The sequence below is a fragment of the Cydia fagiglandana genome, chromosome 16, assembly GCF_963556715.1.
Source record: "Cydia fagiglandana chromosome 16, ilCydFagi1.1, whole genome shotgun sequence".
Lineage (NCBI taxonomy): Eukaryota > Metazoa > Arthropoda > Insecta > Lepidoptera > Tortricidae > Cydia > Cydia fagiglandana.
The window spans coordinates 16,127,357-16,150,142 of NC_085947.1; the positions used below are offsets into that span (position 1 = coordinate 16,127,357).

Consider the following 22,786-nt stretch of genomic DNA (forward strand, 5'->3'; position numbering starts at 1 on the left):
ATAAAATTATTCTTTGTGCGAGATTTTTACAGTAGGTGAATATGAATACATAGTAATCTAACTAGTTACAGGAACATTTTCAGTAAATAATGAATAATGGTAATTCTATGGCCGTTTTAAATCTATCAAAGTAACCCCAAATTTTCCAAAGTCACCCCGGTCTACGGTACTCGCGATTGTTACTTTCTAAATCCGCACCCCCGAAAAGCTATAATACATGTCCGCCATCTTGCCTTCCGAAATGGTTAAGTTTTTCGAAACGCCGATTTTTGCGGGGCAGGGGACGTCAAACGTATTACTATCTCTACATGATTTGTACGTAACGTACAAATAGCCATGCAAGTCCATACAAAAGTTTGCACAATTGTGCAAGTTTTTCGGCAGAGGGGTAAGCTCTTAATGGCCACTCCAGTTATTAAATCATAGTACCTACAGCTTGGCAAAAAAAGAGTAGGAATTAAAAAGTGGCCAAAAGTGCGGCGTCTCTTTCAAACCAATATATGTACATATTAAGAAAACGGGACGACACTACAGTGTTGCCACTTTTTAATTTCTACTCTTTTTTGCCAAACTGTAAGGCCCCTGAATGTTTTCTCCAGGCGTTCGGCAAAGAGACGGTACTGCACGGAGTGAACCTGGACGTGTATCGCGGTGAGATCACCGTGCTGCTTGGCAACAACGGCGCCGGCAAGACCACTCTCCTCAACATCATCACTGGTCCGTGAACTATGTAACACTTACCCACTGTGCTGAACAAAATACATCAACGAGCCTTATAGGTTATAGGTTTTCGCAGGCTTGGTTTCCGCAACTCGACGTCATATTATTGCGCCTATTTTGCGTGATGGGTTGGCGGCACTATTCTTGCCAACCCAACTCTACCTAGAAGCCTAACAGACTCTTGACATCAACGAGCCTTTAACCCAACTGATCTAATCTGTCAAATTAAAACCAAAATATTACTTTGCTAATCCGCGAAAAGATAACGTGCTAATCAATCAGTGCTAACCCGTTATACTTACTTGCGTATTTTTACATGCAATTAATGTTCCCGGCCTTCCACCGCAAAAACAAATACGCAAATAAATATATATTTTTGAGGCGCAATAAGGCCCTTAGGTAAAAAAGCTTGGAGACCCCTGGACTAGCACGTTATCTTTTCGCGGAGCTTTTTAGCCAAGTAACGACTGATTCTATTCACTTATTTGTCAAATGAAAATCTAGCATAATATCACATTTTTATTTGATTTCTATAATATGCACCATAGTTCTAGACATTTTTAATCTGATACTTTTTAACAATTACTTAAGGCGTTTTTATCGTAAAGACCAATATGTAGGATTTTTACCAATGATAATGCTTCTACCAATGGTTATGCTGGACTTATATATATGTATTTTACTCGTAGCATTTACTTACAGTACACAAGACATCAATGATCGACCCTTTAACCCCACAGTTCTGCCTTTACTGTTAGGTTACTTTTACGCTCACCCTCAATACCCAAGGTTAGCTTGGTTAATAATGTTGATGATTGACCCAGGTCTCCTCAAAGCGTCGTCGGGCACCGTGCTGATTGAGGGCAAGGACACCATGAAACACTCGGTGGAGACCCGCAAGCTGATCGGACTCTGCCCGCAACATAATATGTTCTTCGAGTTCCTGCGTGTTCAAGAACACGTTAGGTTCTTCGCTATGGTACCGTATCGACACCGTCTGAATACCCATATATATAACTTACAATAATACCCAATCACCACATACCACATACAATGATACACCTGAAAAACTATAGGTAAATTAGTCAAAAGATCAATAGCATGGTATAATAATATACTCCGCCTGGTACTCTCCTCCCGTCTTTTCTAGGTCACCTGACTGACACAAGCCTACGTCATCATGCGACAGCGCTATATGAGAATATGCGATAGCGCTATATATAGCGGCCATGTTATTGTGACGTAGGCTTGTGTCACTCTGGGAAGAGAAGACCATGTTTTATTAGACTATGATCAATAGCAAACACTTGAAAAAAAAGTTAAGTTAGCAACTCAACCTAACCGAACTCGTGATCCGGAGACTTGAAATTTCACGTCCCTGATCGTTAATAAATAAATAAATAATAATAATAAATAATTTCTTTATTCAGACAAATACAGTCCACATTTGTTAGTCTGTTGCTTATAAACTAGGTTAATTGTACTTGTAATATTTTTTACTCTTCATCGATTACAAACTAAATTGTGAATTAGGTAGGTACATTGTTATTTTTGCGAATATCATCAGAGTAAAAACTAGAATTTTCGTATCATTAAAATCGGAAGAAATAATAATCTGCTTATCGATTGACGTGTTATAAGGCATCACTTTTATATCCAATAATAAACTTACAGCTTAAAGGACAATCGTGCGCAGAATCACGCGCCTCAAGCGCCGAACTACTCGCCAAACTGCAATTATCTGACAAGCTGAAAGAAAAACCTACAACATTGTCGGGCGGCATGAAGCGGCGCGTGCAGCTGGCCTGCGCTGTTGCTGGAGGAGCCAGGGTTCTGGTGCTGGATGAGCCGACCAGCGGGCTGGACGTGGAGACGCGCCGGGAGCTGTCCAACGTGCTCCTGGTTAGTATATACCTGCTGGATAGCCGTTCGTTGCACCTGTAAAGTCAATGTAGGAAAACAAAATTATATAACAGTTCGTTGGACATAGCAGTGGGACACTCACTTAGGCTAGGAAAAAAAAAGTTGGTTGTAAAGACCGTCACATAAGACAAGAAATCTAGTTTTGTATACCTAAACGTGTCGCTTAGATACAAGAAAGGCAGTGTTTCACTGTTTCTGCTCTACCTACCATCTGTAAAATTCGAGTACCTATGTGTAGAAACGCAAGGGTTCAATTTAGAAAACATCTTACCTTTTACGAGTTTTACGGTCGGCTACCGTTTTTAGACCCTGTGTACAAATGTTAGCACATAACAAAGAGTTCAAATTTTCAAAACAAATAGCTTCTGGAATGTTTATATGATGGATATGAGTGGATATGATGTTCGCCGTGAGCACTCGAGCCTGAGGAAGGACCCCCGACGGGCCCGGAACATGTCGCCAATAGCGACTAAAAATTCAAGTGAGTGAAACCGTTGTCCTATAAACATTTTAAAATATGTCTCACGAAAGTTTAATATCAAATAGCTTCTGTGTCTCAGGAATCTAAGGGTTGACCTAACAAGTTGAGTTTCCGTAAAATTGGTTTTTAACTAGTTTTGTCAAGGTTGGATAAATACATAGAGACTAGAACCTCTCCTGACTGCCAGGGTCTCCGTGGGCAGCACACGGTGTTGCTGACCACACACTTCATGGAGGAGGCAGACGCGCTGGGCGACCGTATCGCCGCGCTGCACCACGGCCGAGTGCGCTGCCACGCCTCACCCATGTTCCTCAAACGAGCCATCGGTCAGCAAGATGATATAATGCCCCTGTACACAATGGGCCAGCGTGGGCCAGTCTGGGGGACGCATTAATGAGTTAGGCTAGGTTCACACGGCGTAATTTTTTCTCGTATACCGTATACGGGATTTTATCGAATACCGTAGTGACAGCCAAATTTGTAAGGAAACGTTCAAAGTCGTTCACACGAATCACACGGCGTCTATGCGGGAAAGCCGTCTAGCCGTCTGAATGATTTTGAACGTATCTATACAAATTTTGCTGTCACTACGGTATTCGATAAAATCCCGTATACGGGAAAAATTAACGCCGTGTGAACCTAGCCTTAAAGGGAGCAAGTGATATTGCTATCTCATTCTACCGCATGGCTGCGTCCCTTGGACTAGCCGGCGCTGGCCCATTGTGTACAGGGGCCTTTAGAAAGATTCAAGCTTATTTAGCGTAATCCAGTTTGAAGATCGAGTTTGCGCGTGTGTAAATCCCCAAGGTAAATGCAGGCCCAAGGGTCAAAGGCGCGCTTTGAGACTAAGTAAAAATCTTAACACCTTATACAAAGTAATAGTAAGGCCCAAAAGCTAGAGTTTCGTGGTTCAAACTCAAACCCTTGCCTCTCAACTTGAGACCGGCGGGACCATGCATCTTTACAATACCTCTTTATTGCACACCTCACATACACATATAACATAAACAACGACAATAGAGGTAGCAACAGGCGGTCTACTATACTACCGCGATATTTATCGCACGGGATACTTATCGTTGGGTAAATAAATGCAACCTTTAAGTTTTAATCTCATTACTCTATTTCCTAGGCACTGGTCACCGTCTCACGTTCACGACGTTGGGCGCGCCGAATGAAGAAGCAATCACGAGGGCCATCACCTCCGTCGTGCCGGACGCGACCGTCCGCGACCGCCGTCCGACCGGTCTGACCTACAATCTGCCGTCGACGGATACGTCACGATTCCCCAAGCTCTTTACCACACTGGAGCAAAGGCGCTCCGAACTGCAAATCGACACCATTGGAGTCAGTAGAAGCACTCTTGACGAGGTGTTCTTGGAGTGAGTCTTATCTTCAAAAACACTTTGGCTATTCATAAAATCTTACTGCGATCAGTACTCATATTGACTGTGACTATTTTACCAACTGGCGACAGATCATAATGCTATCTCCTTTACCCTTTTTAAGACCAATAAGCAGCAAGTACATATAAATAAAGCCGCTTGGATTTTCGATATTGTAGACATTATAGACACGACCATAAGGAGAGGCTGTGGTGACAGCGGTTTAAGTATTTAGAAATGATATTTCTAAACCAACACGTCCGACACCTAATACCTGATAACCATCCAGTTAAAAGGCTGTTTATTTCAGGCTGTGCAGCGACGAAAAACCAACATATGAGGAGAAAGAAACCCCAACTATAGGTAAATTATCATTATTATTATTTGTTTGTCCTTTCCATATCTCGGGACCATGGGGTCCCGGACCTTTGGGAGGCGTGCGTGGGGCCGAAGCCAACAGAGCAGAGGCCCTTTAAGATAGTTTACTCTAAAAGCAAGGGATACACATGGCGGATACCATCACTGAGCACACAATATGATACATCCGGAGATGGTCTCCGCTAGGTGCAAAGACTATTGCAGTGCAGCACTTTTGTGCTGCGATGGGAACTAAGGTCATGGGCTATTGATATGCAAGTTGGATGGACTGGATAATGAGCTATGGGAGGAGTATTATTATATTTAGGTTATTTAATTATTATAGGTAATTTTAGGGTAATTATTACTAACTATAGATCTATAATGTTTACCACTACCTTCAGCACAGCACATCCTTGCCTACAATACGTTTCTAATAGGTCTTAAATGTTGTAAGAAATGTATCGCTAGTAAATGTAGTGTGCAGTAGACTGCAAGTGCCATATAGTCTTTCATTGAATGCCCTCATCATTTGCAATCGAATAGTTTAACCCCCTAATTCATAAACGTTTGCTAAAGTTGACAAGCCGATAAGTCGTTTGTCCCTTTCCATCATACCAATACGTCGGAAAGGGGCGGTTATTATCGGCGTGTCAACTTTAGTAAATGTTTATGAATAAGGGGGTAAGTCCCTAACATGAGATGCTCACGATACCCGAGATACATTTTATTTATTTCATTTTGTACAGATCCGGGGCTTGAGAAGGTGACGGGTTGTAAGTTGCGTGCTCAACAGTTCGTAGCACTCTTCCAGAGGCAGTGCTACTTTGTCAAGCTTCTAAACTTTATCATCGTGGTAAGTAACAGTCGAATTAAATGTCTGAACGGAAAATGGACCAAACACTGTTTTTTGATTAACTGTGCTCCATCAAACTACCTAATCTGCCTATTCTTTTCATCGACTTCAAAAAGGAGGATGACCTCAGCTCGTTGGGATCATCGTTTATTTTTTATATAAGGACATACTGTATGTTCCACAACTTTTCGAAGACGCATAATGAATTGAAAATGTATAGGTAGGTAAAATTATAGATTTCACAAATTGGTCCTATTATTACCAGAAATACATAATGGGGTCTCGGAAAACCCGAAGAAACTCTTAAAATATTGGCATACCTTCATACAAATATTATGATTTCGATCGGTAGAATATTTCATGATGGAACGTCTTGATTCGATAGGGCTTTCCTAAGTCTGGGAAGTAGGGGGCAGGAAGTGCAGTAAACTCCCTCATTTATGGCCCGAGAAATGGTGCAGTATATACACATATTTATACGGCACCATTTCATTTTAACAACATTTGCAACATCGGATACCCTCAAAATTCAGGTTATCATTATGGGGGCACTGGCCTGCTTCGTAAGCCTTGCAGCCAACAATGATCCCGATGCGAAAAAGAAGCCAGACCCTGCAGTCCCTAAACCGTTGAATCTGGATCTGTACACCGAGCGGCCGCAGCGCCACGTGCTCGTCAAAGCGGATGAAAGCACCCTGCAGAGTCTGAGAGCGGCCTTCGAAGGAGTGCAGTTCGAGAAGGTTCCCGACGTTGCTAATGGTTAGTTTATCTTTCCTTTTGTACTGCGTAAGTTGGCCTAGGCTGTAGGGCCTGTAGGCCTAGCAGATGATTGGCGCGACTAGGGTTACCAGATGTCAAGAATTTTCCTGACATGTCAGGAATTTTGGCCTGGCTGGAATACGTAAATGTCAGGAATTGTAGTGAATTACCAGACTTATATATTATGTACCTTTTTAGGTATATACATAGATATCGCTTAAGGCTAGCCGGAACTCCCCCCTCCCCCCCTCCCTCGCTGATATGAGCATCAGGAAAAATATTCGCAAATTAGGATTTCTCAGGAAATCCCAAATTTGTATCTGGTAACCCTAGGCGCGACAGCATCTCGCAGCGGGATAGACTACCCATTTTTTTGTATGTTCATAAAAGAGGGACGCCGGACGGGCAGCTGTCGCGCCATTTAAATTGTCATTTTAATATTTAGTCTGTGAGAAAGTGCACACAGCCCTCCTGGAAATGATAGCTTGATCAACAGTCAGTCACTTTCTTTTTATACATTCTTTGACCCTTCTTTTTCCTCACTGACTCTATCATCGTTTCAATCTCGAATAAAAAAACTTGAGGTACTAATATTTGTTTCAGCCGTGTTACGCACCCGTCGGGAGAACATGGAAGAGTATAAAAAATATCTAATGGGGATCGAACTTAACGATATCAGTGCCAAGGTACCTACCATCAACACAGCCACCCGTACCTGCAAGAACGGCAGGCAGCTATGTGTTAGGGCTCCTCTACATGATGGGCCAGCGCCGGCCACTCCAAGGGACGCAGCCATGCGGTAGAATGAGATAGCAATATCACTTGCTCACTCTAACGCATAAATGCGTCCCTTGGAGTGGCCGGCGCTGGCCCATCGTGTAGAGGAGCCATTAGAGTGAGATTATGGGCCATCCCAAGCTAGCGTCTTTTGAGCGTTGGCGTCTAGCAGCGCTATGGAAAATGACGTAGCAGCGCCAACATTGCGTCAAGCAGCAGCCATAACTAGACGTCGACGCTTGGGAGATACTAGTGTCGTGGGGTGGTTCTATACCGAGTGTGGCCTGTAATACGAGCAAAAAATTTAACTGTAGGCTGTACTCCTCATACTGACCAACATTTGTTCAGCAACTTTTAAAATAACTTGTGGTTTGATTTTTAATACACTTTAAAGTTTATTCTAAGACGCAATGTATTGCGAATTTTGTTATGTTTTAAGGCGTGACAAGCAACGTCAATCACAATGATAAGGCGTGGCGATGGCGTCCATTGAAGATAATATTTATTTTGTATGAAAAATAGGGACTCTAAATACTTCATAAAGTTTAAAAGTTGTTGAACAAAAGTGTCACCGTTTGAGAAGTACAATCCATGTTTTAATTATTAGCTCGTGTTACAGGCCACACCCGGTATACGAATGCCCATATCTGTTCCTAGGCGCTCTACACGCCATCGCTGCGCAACGCGGCACCAGTCGCGCTGAACGCGCTGAGCAACGCGCTCGCCGCGCGTTTGACAAGACTCGACCCGCTACGATCGATGGGCGCACGCACAATCAATGTGCGCAACCGTCCTCTGCGCGGCGCCTACGTGCCCTACGACGAAGCTGAACTACGGCAGCCTAAGAAGGACGATAATATAATGATATGGAGCAGTTTCACGGCTATGAGTGAGATTATTTTTAATAGAGTCGGACCACGCTTAATTTTCATGCCAAGGGCTACGTCAAGAATGGAACGTATAAGGGATGTAGATGTAGATGTAGTGTAGGGACGCCCGGCCAGAAGCAGGCGGGCTGTCGATCGCTTGTCACGTTCATTCAGCCCAATTCCCTGGAGTTGGAGCTGCAGGTTACTGTCCCGGCGGCATTCCCACACTATTCTCCTCAAGTCTTCTTGTTTTCCTGCAGAACAGAAGGACATATATCTTTGAGTTCGACGTCCTTTAGTTCGTTTTCTTTTAAGTAGTGTGTCTCTACCGAATGTATTATATCGCGGTGCCGCGTACATAGTACATTCTGCTAGTAAGTGTAAGCTAGTCTCCTCCTTATGGGCAGGAGGCGTCTCTACTAATTTCCATTATCTTAAGGTGTCTGTTGAGAGTATTGTGACCTGTAATGATACCTGTCAATAGTCTCAGACTGCTCTTACCTAGTTTCAGAAGATACCTGGTTCTCCTGTGGTCTATACCTTTGATCATCATCTTCGACTGTCTGCATCCAGTCTCTTCTTCCCATTCTCTCTGTGCTTCCATCTCTTTTACCTTCTTTATGACTCCCTTCGTGATATCCGCTGACATAGGCAGAGCCGGTTCCGGACCTATGTATTCCGTCTCCGCCCCTAACCTCGCCAGCTCGTCTGCTTTCTCGTTTCCCGTTACTCCCTGGTGTCCTGCCGGCCTAGCCAAGGTTACAATCGCTATCGCTTCGACAACGAAAAGCATTACGTCTCTCTATCACTCTTCCATATTAGTGTGACAGTGACAGTTGCGTTTCGATCGCTACGGAGCGTAAGCGATTGGCATCTTGGCTACGCGGCCTGGTCCCCATGCCACCGTGACACTTCTTTATTGCTTGCCTATCAAGTTGAGCTCCTCTCGACATTCTCTCACGAGAGAGGAGGTAACTGATATTTTCTTTAATGCTGCCTGGCTGTCTGTGTATATTACGACAGCAGCACCCTCTTGTTTTACACTCTTCCTGATTATCCTTGCGCAGCGCGTTATAGCACATACCTCGGCTTGGAACACGCTAGTAAACATATAAGGGATATTAGAGCCAATTAGAGGTACATCCACGCGATGCAACGGGCCTTCCGTGCACAATTCGCGCCCGAACTAGAGTATTATTCCGTTTCACGAAATATCAACACATCGTTAACAATACATATTTGAAATGGGACGTCTCTGAAAACAAGTCTCTATAGTCCGTTTTTTTAGCATTTGAAAGAACTTCGCAGAAGTTCGCTTGTGGTTCTAAATCTGGCACTTTTAGCGGTAACAATTTGAAGTAATTATATGTATTGACCATGCTACATTAGATAATTCAATAATTATTAACAATTAACGAGCCTGATAAAAACTGCACGCTTGCTTCTGCGGACTTCTTTCTAATGCTAAAAAAAACGAACTATAGGCGGTCAGTTATTTCTGCACCTTACTGTTAACTGCACTTTAACCATTTTTTTTACAGTATTTTGCAGTTACCTGAGCTCGTGCGTCCAACTGCCGTCCCTTGAGCGCGCGACAGGCACGCGGCACGCCTACGTAATGACTGGCACCCCGCGCTGGCTACACTGGGCCGCCTTGTACGCGGGACGTGTCAGCTTTACACTAATCATCGTGTTAATCATCGTCCTGTTCACTTTTCTGTTGGAAAAGGATCACACGTTCAACCAGCTCGGATTCTTAGGTGAGTCTCGGTCACACGTTTGGTTTATCAGTTGCCGTTCTGACAGTATCTTTAGTACTAGTAGAAGAGCGGGCCGCAAATTTTCTAACCGACTTGATACCACGATGAAATGCACAATGGTTTCCCATAAAAGTGATGCTAAGTCCGAATTCGATAGTCTGCCACGGCGGAACTTGCCGAAAGTACGAAAAAGAAGGCCACTTCCGGTGCCAAAAAAGGGGGTTGATTTAACCCATCTGATACCGAAATAATAGTTATGGCAGCAGTTAGAAATTTACATGTAGACACATAAAAGCGAAGTCTGCCAGTATTTTTTTTGCCGGAAGTGCTTGGCAGACGCTCTCAAAGGTGGCCACCGGGACCCCTAATTTAACCCATCTGATACCACCATGAAACCAATTCCAGTCGGTAGGTATGAGCCCTCATGTCAGGAATATATAAGTCTGCCAAGGCTTTTCCTGCCGAAACACCTTGGCAGACGAGATTATATGAGCAAGGTAATCATCGGTTACCGTACACTAACCCATCTGATACCACCATGAAACCAATTCCAGTCGGTAGGAATGAACCCCCATTTTACGAATATATAAGTCTGCCAAGGTTTTTCCTGCCGAAACACCTTGGCAGACGAGATTATAAGCAAGATGACCATCGGTTACCGTACACTAACCCATCTGATACCACGATGAAATCAAGTCCAGTCGGTAGGTATGAACCCTCATTTCAGGAATATATAAGTCTGCCAGGGCTTTTCCTGCCGAAACACCTTGGCAGACGAAATTATGTTAGCAAGATGTACATCAGTTACATGAAACCAATTCCAGTCGATAGGTATGAACTCGCATTTCAGGAATATATAAGTCTGCCAAGGCGTTGGCAGACTTGACTTGGCAGACTGGACTTGTCAAACAAGGTATCAGATGGGTAAATGTAGGGTAACTGATGTACACCTTGCTAACATAATCTCGTCTGCCAAGGTGTTTCGGCAGGAAAAGCCCTGGCAGACTTATATATTCCTAAAATGGGGGTTCATACCTACCGACTGGAATTGGTTTCATGGTGGTATCAGATGGGTTAGTGTACGGTAACCGATGGTTACCTTGCTCACATAATCTCGTCTGCCAAGGTGTTTCGGCAGGAAAAGCCTTGGCAGACTTATATATTCCTGACATGAGGGTTCATACCTACCGACTGGAATTGGTTTCATGGTGGTATCAGATGGGTTAGTGTACGGTAAACGATGGTTACCTTGCTCACATAATCTCGTCTGCCAAGGTGTTTCGGCAGGAAAAGCCCTGGCAGACTTATATATTCCTGAAATGAGGGTGCATACCTACCGACTGGAATTGGTTTCATGGTGGTATCAGATGGGTTAGTGTACGGTAACAGATGATCATCTTGCTTATAATCTCGTCTGCCAAGGTGTTTCGGCAGGAAAAACCTTGGCAGACTTATATATTCGTAAAATGGGGGTTCATTCCTACCGACTGCAATTGGTTTCATGGTGGTATCATATGGGTTAGTGTACGGTAACCGATGATTACCTTGCTCATATAATCTCGTCTGCCAAGGTGTTTCGGCAGGAAAAGCCTTGGCAGACTTATATATTCCTGACATGAGGGCTCATACCTACCGACTGGAATTGGTTTCATGGTGGTATCAGATGGGTTAAATTAGGGGTCCCGGTGGCCACCTTTGAGAGCGTCTGCCAAGCACTTCCGGCAAAAAAAATACTGGCAGACTTCGCTTTTATGTGTCTACATGTAAATTTCTAACTGCTGCCATAACTATTATTTCGGTATCAGATGGGTTAAATCAACCCCCTTTTTTGGCACCGGAAGTGGCCTTCTTTTTCGTACTTTCGGCAAGTTCCGCCGTGGCAGACTATCGAATTCGGACTTAGCATCATTTTTATGGGAAACCATTGTGCATTTCATCGTGGTATCAAGTCGGTTAGAAAATTTGCGGCCGGCTCTTCTACTATACTTAAAATGTTTATTGTGACTTTGGAGTCCATCACAAAGCATGATCTTTTATAAAATCTTATATTAAGATAAGATCACGAACTCTAATAGCCTGTGAGCCTAAACCTCGATAGGTTCTCGATAGGATCTTCACTTGTACACGGTTTATTTATAAAGTGGTATCCAGACGGGACTGATGAAATCGGTTGATTTGATCAGAAATGAAATTGGCGTCAATCTCCAATTTTAGCTTTATGGTGATATTAAAGCCCTCTAAATTGAAAAAATGCCCCAGAACGAAAATACTGGCCTCACAAATTGGTATTCTTGCATACACACCTCATTTTATCGGTAATATCGGTCATTACCGGAGGTTGAATTCGGCGAGCCAAATGGGTATTTGCGACATTTGCGTTCGCGCCTCCTGATTCGATCGGGCAATTCAATCAGATTGGCGAAAAATTTACTAATCTGGATACGCCTTAATGACTCTCAAGTTGTGGTAGTAATTGCGGAGTTTTAATCGTCACTAGGCCTAGCACATGATTGGCGCGACATTATCTCGCGGCGAGATAGACTACCCGTCTTTTTCTAATTATGTTAACAAAAGAGGAACGGGTAGTCTATCTCGCCGCGAGATACTGTCCCGCCAATCACGTGTTCGCCCGGCTGAAGATATTATGTACAATAAAGTCAAAAAGATAGTGTAGAGATAGTTTAGAGGGGTCCTGTCATTGTAAATTTTGTAGTCACTGTAAATTTACTGCCATCTATCGACACACGACTAAAACTCAAATGAAAACGCACAAAATTATCAAAAAAATGTATTTATATATATGGATAAATGATTTTATTATTTTTATTTCATTTTGACCCATGTTCATTCATTGATATATAAATTAAATATGTTAAAATTGTTAAATATAAAACGCTGTCGTCACGCGATCTAGCCGAGGATAGGCTAAAGGTGTGTGCGGCATCTATTCGAGAATGACTTTTTCTTGACTTCCGAGGCGCGTTTTTTGCTTAGACTTTATTCGTCTTATACGAAGTTACATATGTCTTTGATAAATGATAAAGTTTAAATAAATATAAATGTTTGAAGTGGCGCTGTTGGTGGTGCTGATGCTGGGCATCCTGGCGGTCCTGGGGCTGGTGTACTTCGTCAGCACGCTGTTCACCCTGACGACCGCCACAGCCGTGCTCTTCATAGTCATCGTATTGACCAGTTAGTACCATCGTCATTTTTAGGGTTCCGTGCCGATAAAGGGTGGTATCGTCTTGGGCCGTCCCATTCATTTTTCGTCAAGTTCTTAAATTAGTCCTATTCTGCTTTCAAGCTTAGAATAAATTTAAAAGTGGAAAAATTACTGTCTTGGGTGAGACTTGAACTCACGGCCTCCGGATCGATACTCCAGCGCTCTGCCATCTGAGCCACCAAGACCGCAACCCTAGCCTGCAAATCTTTCCACCATATTATAGGTCAAGGGGACCCTTAGCGACATCTACCGTAAGAGTGTTACACTTCTTAAACGGCTACCGGAGTTCCAATAATAATATGCATGCTTAATAATGTATGCTTAATAGCATCGTTCGCAGACGTTTCTGCTTGTTAAAAAAATTAAAACTATTCTGCTTTCGTCACCCATTCTACATTCGTCACAATCGTCGGTAGCTTTCAATGTAGAATGCGTGACGAAAGCAGAATAGGACTAATTTAAGAACTTGACAAAAAACGAATGGGACGATCCAAGACGATACCTAAAGGGTATAAAACGGTCCCATTACTAAGATTCCACTGTCCGTCTGTCTGTCACGAGGCTGTATCTCATGAACCGTTAGCCGATAATCATTAGCTAGCTAGACAGTTGAAATTTTCACAGATGATGATAGAATATTATAAGGGACCAAACACATGCTATGACTCTTCTCTTTCCGCACAGTTTCTAGATAAAAGATTTTAAAAAGTCATTGGTCAGTAGGTATCATTAGTATCAAGTATATTATATTCATATTTAATTACACAAAAAGGTCTACCGCAATATAATTTCATTTCATTTCAAGACCACAGCTGGTGCAACTCAGGTGAAACGTCGGAATTTAAGGTAAAAACAATGAAATTATATCGCGGTAGACCCGTTTGTGTAATTAAATAAGTGTACAAAACGCGAGAGTTTAATATTGTTTTCTTGATGTTTCAGCTTTCTTCACTGCTAATGTTAAGGAGTCCGAAAAGTTTTTTCATACGATTATGTATATTCCTTACGTTCTGTTCCCGCCGCACGCCCTCACGGTCGGGCTGATTAAGTCGGCGAACGTGGCACAAGTGAACAGCCACTGCAACTTGAACAGAGGCAGGTGCCCCGAACTGACTGGGCCCGGGCCGTTTAAAGCGGAGACATGCTGCGGTAAGTTCCATAAAAGCTGGCGCATGAACATTCAACAGGATGCCACAAATCGTGTTTAACTCATAAACGGTATCCAGACGGGACTGATCAAATCGGTCGATTTAATCAGAAATTAAATTGGCGTCAATCACCAATTTTAGATGTATGGTGATAGTAGATCCCTCTAAATTGAAAAAATGCCCCAAAACGTAAATACTGGCCTCACAAATTGGTATTCTTGCGTCCGCACTTCATTTTATCGGTAATATCGGTCATTTATCGGCGGTTGAATTCGGCGAGCCACACTGGCGGTTGCGTCCGCACTTCCTGATTCGATCGGGAATAATCAGATTGGCAAAAATTTACTTTCCATCCAGTATTTTGGTTTGGGCAGAGCTTGAGCTCAATAGACAATGTTTCGTTAGGGACTTTGAAATTTACCATGGAGGGAATTGAGATGCTGGTGACAATTCCGTTACAAACATAAGGTAAGTACCGTACAGCGCACAGCGTTCTCTTTTTAGCTGTCAAACTCGAGAACAAACACGATTCGGATATGAATGATTATTGATTTATGTACTTGCTTACTTCGCTGGCTTAGCGACCGGAGGCCTCCGACACTACTTTCCGCCATTTATTCCTATCCAGAGCGATCCGACGCCATTCAGCCGCTTTGATGTCACACAGGTCTTTCTGGATCTCATCTATCCATCGTGCGGTACCTAGGCCATCCAACCGGACGTCTCCCAGTTGGTCGCCCCAAATAATATCTCTTGGCTGCACGATCCTCTCCCATCCTCTCCACATGGCCGAGCCTACGAAGTCGGGCCAGAGTCGGGCAGTCTTGCTCTCGCCGATGATGTTAGACTCGCCCACCAGTTCTCTCACATCTTGTAGGGCCTAAAATCTTTCTAAAGATCCTCTCTGCCACCGAGAGCTTGTTTTCCTCCATCAGGGTCAACGTCCTAGCTTTGCATCCATGTACCAAGATCGGTCTTATCACGATCTTCTAAACTACTCGTAATCTTGGTTATGAACTTTGGATTTAAGTACTGATATTGAATTTAAGTGTATTTATATTTGCGTTTTATGTCGATCAGGGTCACCTTCGGGTTCGGAGCCATGGAGCTATTGGTCTATTAGCGACGCGGCCGGCGTCCCGATGCTCGTCCTCGTCTTCCAAGCAGTCGCGTACTTCGTAAGTATTATATCAGCCGACATCCACTAGAATAACTATACAAGTCTAACTAAACTGTATTCTGGCAAATAAACTTCTATTTCTATAAAAAAATAACCCTACGGGAATTGTGCCGCGAACTTTTCAACTGTACTGCACGCATGTTCACAACGTCAAATATTCTAATGCTGCGCAAGAGGTTTGACACATGAAAATTAATTTTAGCCAATAAAATGGTTTAATGACTAAAGACAACTTTTTTTGAATAGCGTCAAATTGTGCAGGTATTGAGTAATAATACTAAAAGCTGCGGGCGGGGGTTTTTGAAGAGGTCAGGGGTCTTGGAGGGGTCAGTCATAATATAGATTGTTTTTCGAAATCTAAAATGTACTAAGAGGTTCGTCTAGATATATATACTCCGTCACTGCATCCACTGCATGGAAAAAATGGTATAGTGTATTGTATTTCCGTAGCTGGTCTACATTTTATCTCACCTTTATCTAGTTCACATGCCAAACACAGTGTCGTATTTACTCATTCTGTTCCTGTGGATCATTAATGTCAAAAAGACCTACCTAGGGCGACACGAACCTACTGCAACCCTATGAGGCCCAAAGAATCTGGAATTTCCTGGATTCAACGGGCATTATTATTATTATTAATTTATTTGATACACTAGCAGCTCTTAGAGCTGATGCGTGTATTTGTATATCGAAGTATATACATACTTCTATTATATTTTGCATTTTTTAATGTTCTAAAATGTGTATCCAGTCTATTTTTTAAAGTGTTGACCGACGGGGTGCACTAACAAAAGTTTCTGGTAGAGAACTTTAAAAAAAGTAGTAACTTTAAAGTTTAAAGGAATACAATAGATCACGATCACAATATGTCGACGTGACACTCAAAGGCCCACAACACCCCAATAACATAATACTCGTAGATCCTGACATACCTTTCGGATAGCGGCACACTGGAGCGACTGACGTCCTCGGCGGCTGCTCCGCCGGAGCTACGCTTTAACGATGCCGCGGTCCAGGCTGAAGCCCACTACGTCGAGGATACCATTAAACTGCGTGAGTAGTTGAGTATAGTCTTTCGATTTGTAGCTGGCCCCGACGGCTAATCCTTTGTCTATTGTTAAGTAAAAGAGTCACGTGCGCTTTACTTAACAATAGACAAAGGATTAAACGTTGGGGCCAGCTACGAATCGAAAGACTATACCTGTGTGGAACTGAATAGGTAAGGTCACTTTATGACCCACTTAGAAAATATAAAACATATGCTTTAATTTGTCACTTTATAAGTTTTGTAATTAATACTTCATAATTAATAATATTTTTTAATTTATCTTATAAATAAGAAGCAATTATGCATTTAATTTCGACTTAAAAGATAGAGTTTAATTAACTCCTTATTTATTAATTGAAACCATCATGTGATGTGATGTGTGTCTTATGTGGAGTTGTTGTTGTTTGCTACTTACAGCTAATAATCAGATACCAGACGCTGTCTTGGGCTACAAAATTCAGAAGAGGTACTCAAAATGCTGTAAGAAGCCATATCAAGCCGTCAAGAGTGTCAGCTTTTCTGTCAAGAAAGGTCAGTCCCGTTTCATGGATTTACGCGGCCGTATTAGCGACTAAGTAATTAAAAACTTACTCACCGTGCATCTTACTTGCACCGATTAAGTATAACAATATAAGCGAAATGCATTGCGAGTGACTTTAGGTACCTATGTAGTCGCTAGCGTAGCAGCAGCCACCTAATGGTAAGACTAGACCGGTACAGCCAAGAACTAAATAAATAAATAAACATATTTCACGTCAAGTAGCAGAACGAAGTTGCACGCGCTGGGTTTTATGTAATAGACATTTTACCACGTACCAAGACTGATTACGTATCCCCCAGTCTGCGTGGTTCTTAAATACTTAATAGAACATAATCAGGCGTGGCTCACTCCGCGATTTCGTCGCTTTGCTACAGAAGTTCATCCGTTCCACACCAATTTTGGTGGCTAGCCATAAGCCGTGCATGGCGCTAACGCCACCTAGCGGCCAAATCTGCCCTGATCGTAACAGACGCGTTTTGTTAGAGTGTGAGTCTTCTGTTTATTCTGTGACATAATAGTGAAACGCTTTTACTTTAGGGGCATTCCACGAGACTGTCGCTTACATAACGCTTTTGCCTTGTATGGCAGCTACCTCAATAAAATACGTGAATCTCGAGAATATACTGCCAATTTGTTAGCCAAGTCATGAAATATTACCTGACCCAATATCGCTTACTCAGCATTTCCAGAAGTATTAGAAGAATTGCGTTATGTAAGCGACAGTCTCGTGGAATGCCCCTTTATCGTGGTCTCCAGGAGAGTGCTTCGGCCTGCTTGGAGTGAACGGGGCCGGCAAAAGCACGACGTTCAAACTGCTGACGAGCGAGACAGCTGCTACGGGAGGCCAAATCTTCGCCAACGGGTACCGTTCTACTGAGCGCAGCAAAGTACGTGCACCTAAAAATAAAAATAGCGGCCAAGTGCGAGTCGGACTCGAGGGTTTCGTACTTTTTAGTATTTGTTGTTATAGCGGCAACAAAAATACATCATCTGTGAAAATTTCAACTGTCTAGCTATCACGGTTCGTGAGATACAGCCTGGTGACAGACAGACGGACGGACGGACGGACAGCGGAGTCGTAGTAATAGGGTCCCATTTTACCCTTTGGTACGGAACCCTAAAAACCGGTATCCGACTTAACGATTTAATATCACTCATAGGGATACCTTTTCGTCAGACACTTATTTCTACTATCTTGCTGTTATCTTGGGGGTATGTACGGTACATTAACGTACATATCTATGGACTGGCCTTACGGGCACTAAAAATGGTAATAGTTTAGCGGTATGACGCACGAATTCCAGCCAATCGTGCAGTCTAACGCAACTAGTTGCGACCAATAGCGCACGTCATGCGAACTTCATCAACCAATCGCGTTGTAGCGGTGTCACACCGCTGTACTGGCAGGGGCCATGCCTCATTATTATTGCCCGTAAGGCCAGCTTGAGATATCTGTCAATGGTACGGTACGATCTCGTGGCTACCGGGGCAAAGCTTTATTTGACCTAAGGAACATTACCGTACACGGCGGGAAGAAGTTGATAACTCGCGGCAAATAATTGAAGAAATTTGAACCTTATGTAATTTAATTTTAAGTTCAAATTACTTTGGTAGAATATCTCGAGTTATCAACTTCTTCCCGCCGTGTACGATAGTGCCAAGCGGCATCGCCTGAGACAAAAGTGCATGCTGCTCCATACATTTGTGCTCCTTACTAACCCTACTATATTGGTTAATTTAATGTGATACACACGTACATGTTTTCATTCAAATCGTTCATTCCATTCGCGCCAGAGGGGCTACCGCGAAAACCGAAATTCGCAAATTACGGGGATCTTTCTCTTTTAATGAAGAAGTAATTAGAGTGACAGAGAAAAATGCCCGCAATTTGCGAACTTCGATTTTTGCGGTTATAGCCCAGCTATTGTGAATCGATCTGCAGATGTTGCTTGCTGTACGGCGCGGCGCCGTAAGTTTTGTGGTAGCTAAATTGTAACATTTGTAACCCCCTTACCTTATTCATAAAGCTTTACGGGCCTAATTTAGTTAAATTATGTTTTATCCGTTTCTCACAAACATATAAAGGTCTGTCCAGACGGGAACAATTTTTCGCCACTGATTAAATTGTCCGATCAAATCAGGTGGTGCGGACGCAAACGCCAATTAGGCCACTTTCACGAATTTTAAATATTGATATTTAAGCGTTCTAAATTTAAAAAATGCCCGCATGCGCAAATCTAGCGTCACAAATTGGTATTCTTGAGTCCGCACCCCATTTTAACGATAATATCGGTCATAATCGGCGAGCTAAATTGGCGTTTGCATCCGCATGGCCTGATTTGACCGGACAATTTAATCAGATTGGCGAAAAAAATTCCAAATTGACAGAAAAAGACAAACCATAGGTATAGTTAATTAAGGCTAGTAACGCGTATATGAATATATAACCTAACCTAACGCCATTAATCTTCAACTTTCACAGTACATGCCCACATTAAGTTACTGCCCGCAATTCGACGGGGTAGATGGCTTCCTGACGGGTCGTCAGAACCTGACCCTGCTGCTGAAGCTACGTGGTCTGAAAGCTCCCGATGCGGCTGCCCTAGCCACTGCCTGGATCAAAGAAGTCGGTTTGTACCTTTTAATGCCGCGATTCTCAACTGTTTTCTTATGAGGGCTACAAAGATGGTTTTGCCTTGTAGCCCGGGCCCGCAATATGAATTTGCTTAACGCATCACTGCCAGGGGACGTGGCCTAGGAACTTGTATGACTTGTATGAAGAAGAAACTTGTATGACGGTGAACGCACATGTGCGTCGGGGGCAGTGAATGTGTTAAAGGTGACGTTCAAATGGCAAGGATATATGTATCTATAAGTACCTTGATCACCTGGCGGGCCACATAAAAATAGAAAAGGGCGGCAGAATTAAAAATGTGGGCTCGAAGGGTTATCCTCCAATAGAATATTTGAATTTCGCGCCTTTTTCTACTGGTGTGTTTTCTAGTGGGTTTGCCAGAGTATCGTCCGAAGCGCAAGTATTGATCAGTGTTTAAACTTATTAACGCTTAGAACGCACCGCAGGACTGGCACTGGACTGCGCAGTGGCTGCGATTAATTTCTTGCGGTTTTAGAACCGCAAAATGTGTAACGTACCTATACGGCATGCTTCATAAGTTCATAAGCGTACGCACTTGCAAGACTGAAACCGCAGTGTGTTCTTAGCCTAAAAGAATAGAATATTACGCAAAAACTCTGCGTATGGGGAGCGCCACTGGCACAATTTGAGGACTGAGAAACACGAAAAATTGAAATTGTATGTATAAATAAGATGGTTTACAATATGGGCCCGTGCTACGTTCTGGCACCAGAATATGCAGTAATACCCCCTAGGTATTTGAAAACTTGCATTCTCGTTCTCGATTTTTGAAGAAAACGGGGACATTTCCTAGTTTGTTTTAGAAGACACCTTTCCACAGATCTGCTTCAGCACGCGGACAAACCCGTGTCATCATACAGCGGCGGAATGGCGCGGCGCCTGACGGCGGCGGCGGCATTCTGTCAGCCCGCGAAGACCGCCATTCTTGACGAGCCCACAGCCGGCGTGGACCCGGTCGCGCGCCATCACATGCACCAGGCGCTCATGAGCATCAGGAGACAGAAATCTATCATTATCGCCTCACACAGGTAACAGGGGGCCGATTTTTGAATTTTGGTCACTCGATTTCGTCACTCGAATATCGGTGGAAAACGGCGAACTGCAAATTTTTGAAATACGTGCGATCGAAATTTGGAATCTAGTGGTATTGACCACTCGATTTCAATTCTATTAGTAGAATTTAAACGCCTAGTAGTGGAGATATCATTTAACAAACTACACGAAATCGAGTGGTCGAATTTCAAAAATCGGCCCCCTGTACTGTTTAAACAGACGCTCGATCGAAATTGTGCTCTTCCGCGGTAGACCAAAACCATGAGCTTCCAATATTGAACTGCCCCCGACCCAATCGTGGACGTTCGGTGCTTTTGTGCTGGTACGATAATGCGCCACGCACTAAGAATATCAGATTCTTGAGCAGATCATGAGCATACACGGACACATTTCAGACAACCATAGCGAAGTTCTCCCGAATCAGTTTTTTCTATCGGCAGTCTGGACGAGATGGAGACACTGTGCCACCGCATCGCCATCATGTCTGGCGGCGAGCTGCGAGCGCTGGGCTCGGCGGCCGCGCTCAAGATACAACATGCTCAAGGCTACACCGTTGTCTTCAAACTGGCCACCGAGAAGGGTGAGGGACTGAGGGACATCGCATAAAAAAAATATAGTACCTACTTACTTACGAACAAAAGTAACTGAGGCCTTTAATTTACCTATGCGATATTTTCAGTCCATTGAATAAACTGGAATGAGAAATACATAAAAGCCTTGGCACTACTGGCTCTAAGATGCCTTGATAACTTTAGCTTCCGTATGTAACTAATCTATAGTCTGACAAGAAATTGTAGAAAATGATTGAGGGCGCCACCTCCTCCTACGTAACCGTCACATTTTCAAATTTTTTTTTACATTTTGATTTAATTTCTACTATTTTATGTCACACTATATATGCTATCCATTTCAGTATATAATATAGTGTTTGTATTTAGGTCATTAAGCAAAATTTTAAAAGTGGCAGATGATGTATAAAATTTTCTTATAATATGTATTTGTATTTGACAGTTAAAGATGATGTCCTGCTGAACGAGTTTAAGGAACGGCTGAATAACCGCTTCGACTGCCAGCTCAAGGACCAACACCGGGTTAGTTTTATAAATAGAAAGCTTACACATGATATCATTATTGCCGAGTCGATTTTGACAAGTACCTAACTCTATATGATCATCTTACCTATAGTTGGGATATAATATTTAAGACTCTAATTCCCTTCCACTAGCTATAAATTATGGCCATGCTATGGCATAGCCTATAATCATTGATGGGGCCTACTCTTTTCGCCTTTTCAAATTAGGTCTACCCAAAAGCTATTTGGAGAAACTTTCATACGGAATACGTAACATCATTTACCGCGTCACGTATAGAACATGGTTATTTATATTGACAAGTCTGTTCATGTTTCAGAACATGCTGAGCTACCACGTAAAAACCTCGGTCGGCTACAGCACCCTGTTCGCTCTATTAGAGGAGCAGCGAGCACAGTTCCCGGAATTAGTGGAAGACTACACTGTCTCGGACACCACGCTTGAGGAGGTGTTCCTCGTGCTGGCTAGAGAGGCTAAAGAGGCCCAGCAACCCCCGCCCACTGTCTAAAACGTATCACAAGCAAGCTGGCTGGAGGACTATAAGATGGACACCACGCTTGAGGTGTTCCTCGCACTGGCTAGAGAAGCTAAAGAGGCCCAGCGATCCCCACCCACTGTCTAAAACGTATCAAGCAAGCTGGCTGGAGGACTACACTGTCTCGCGGACACCACGCTTGCGGTGTTCCTCGCGCTGGCTAGAGAGGCTAAAGAGGCCAATCAATCTCCGCCCACTGTCTAAAACGTATCACAAGCAAGCTGGCTGGAGGACTACACTGTCTCGCGGGCACCACGCTTGCGGTGTTCCTCGCGCTGGCTAGAGAGGCTAAAGAGGCCAATCAACCTCCGCCTACTGTCTAAAACGTATCACAAGCAAGCTGGCTGGAGGACTATACGATCATGGACACCACGCTTGAGGAGATGTTTCTCGTATCGGCTAGAGAGGCTAAAGAGGCCAATCA

General features: G+C 43.3%; 1 protein-coding gene across 1 annotated transcript in view; it reads left to right on the plus strand.

The window, feature by feature from the left end:
• The window catches only part of LOC134672261 (phospholipid-transporting ATPase ABCA3-like), a 33,266-nt gene extending 10,919 nt beyond the window's left edge, over positions 1–22,347 (plus strand). The window contains exons 10-32 of the mRNA XM_063530159.1: positions 600–717; positions 1,545–1,699; positions 2,395–2,622; positions 3,312–3,450; positions 4,257–4,506; positions 4,820–4,872; positions 5,616–5,722; positions 6,256–6,462; positions 7,066–7,167; positions 7,916–8,244; positions 9,679–9,887; positions 12,957–13,079; positions 14,053–14,259; positions 15,339–15,436; positions 16,359–16,491; positions 16,904–17,017; positions 17,784–17,914; positions 19,510–19,657; positions 20,504–20,711; positions 21,177–21,336; positions 21,675–21,699; positions 21,748–21,827; positions 22,147–22,347. Of these exons, the coding sequence (XP_063386229.1) occupies positions 600–717; positions 1,545–1,699; positions 2,395–2,622; positions 3,312–3,450; positions 4,257–4,506; positions 4,820–4,872; positions 5,616–5,722; positions 6,256–6,462; positions 7,066–7,167; positions 7,916–8,244; positions 9,679–9,887; positions 12,957–13,079; positions 14,053–14,259; positions 15,339–15,436; positions 16,359–16,491; positions 16,904–17,017; positions 17,784–17,914; positions 19,510–19,657; positions 20,504–20,711; positions 21,177–21,336; positions 21,675–21,699; positions 21,748–21,827; positions 22,147–22,335 (3,513 nt within the window). The 3' untranslated portion in view covers positions 22,336–22,347. The remainder of the gene's footprint in view (positions 1–599; positions 718–1,544; positions 1,700–2,394; positions 2,623–3,311; positions 3,451–4,256; positions 4,507–4,819; positions 4,873–5,615; positions 5,723–6,255; positions 6,463–7,065; positions 7,168–7,915; positions 8,245–9,678; positions 9,888–12,956; positions 13,080–14,052; positions 14,260–15,338; positions 15,437–16,358; positions 16,492–16,903; positions 17,018–17,783; positions 17,915–19,509; positions 19,658–20,503; positions 20,712–21,176; positions 21,337–21,674; positions 21,700–21,747; positions 21,828–22,146) is intronic.
• Positions 22,348–22,786: the final 439 nt, after the last annotated feature.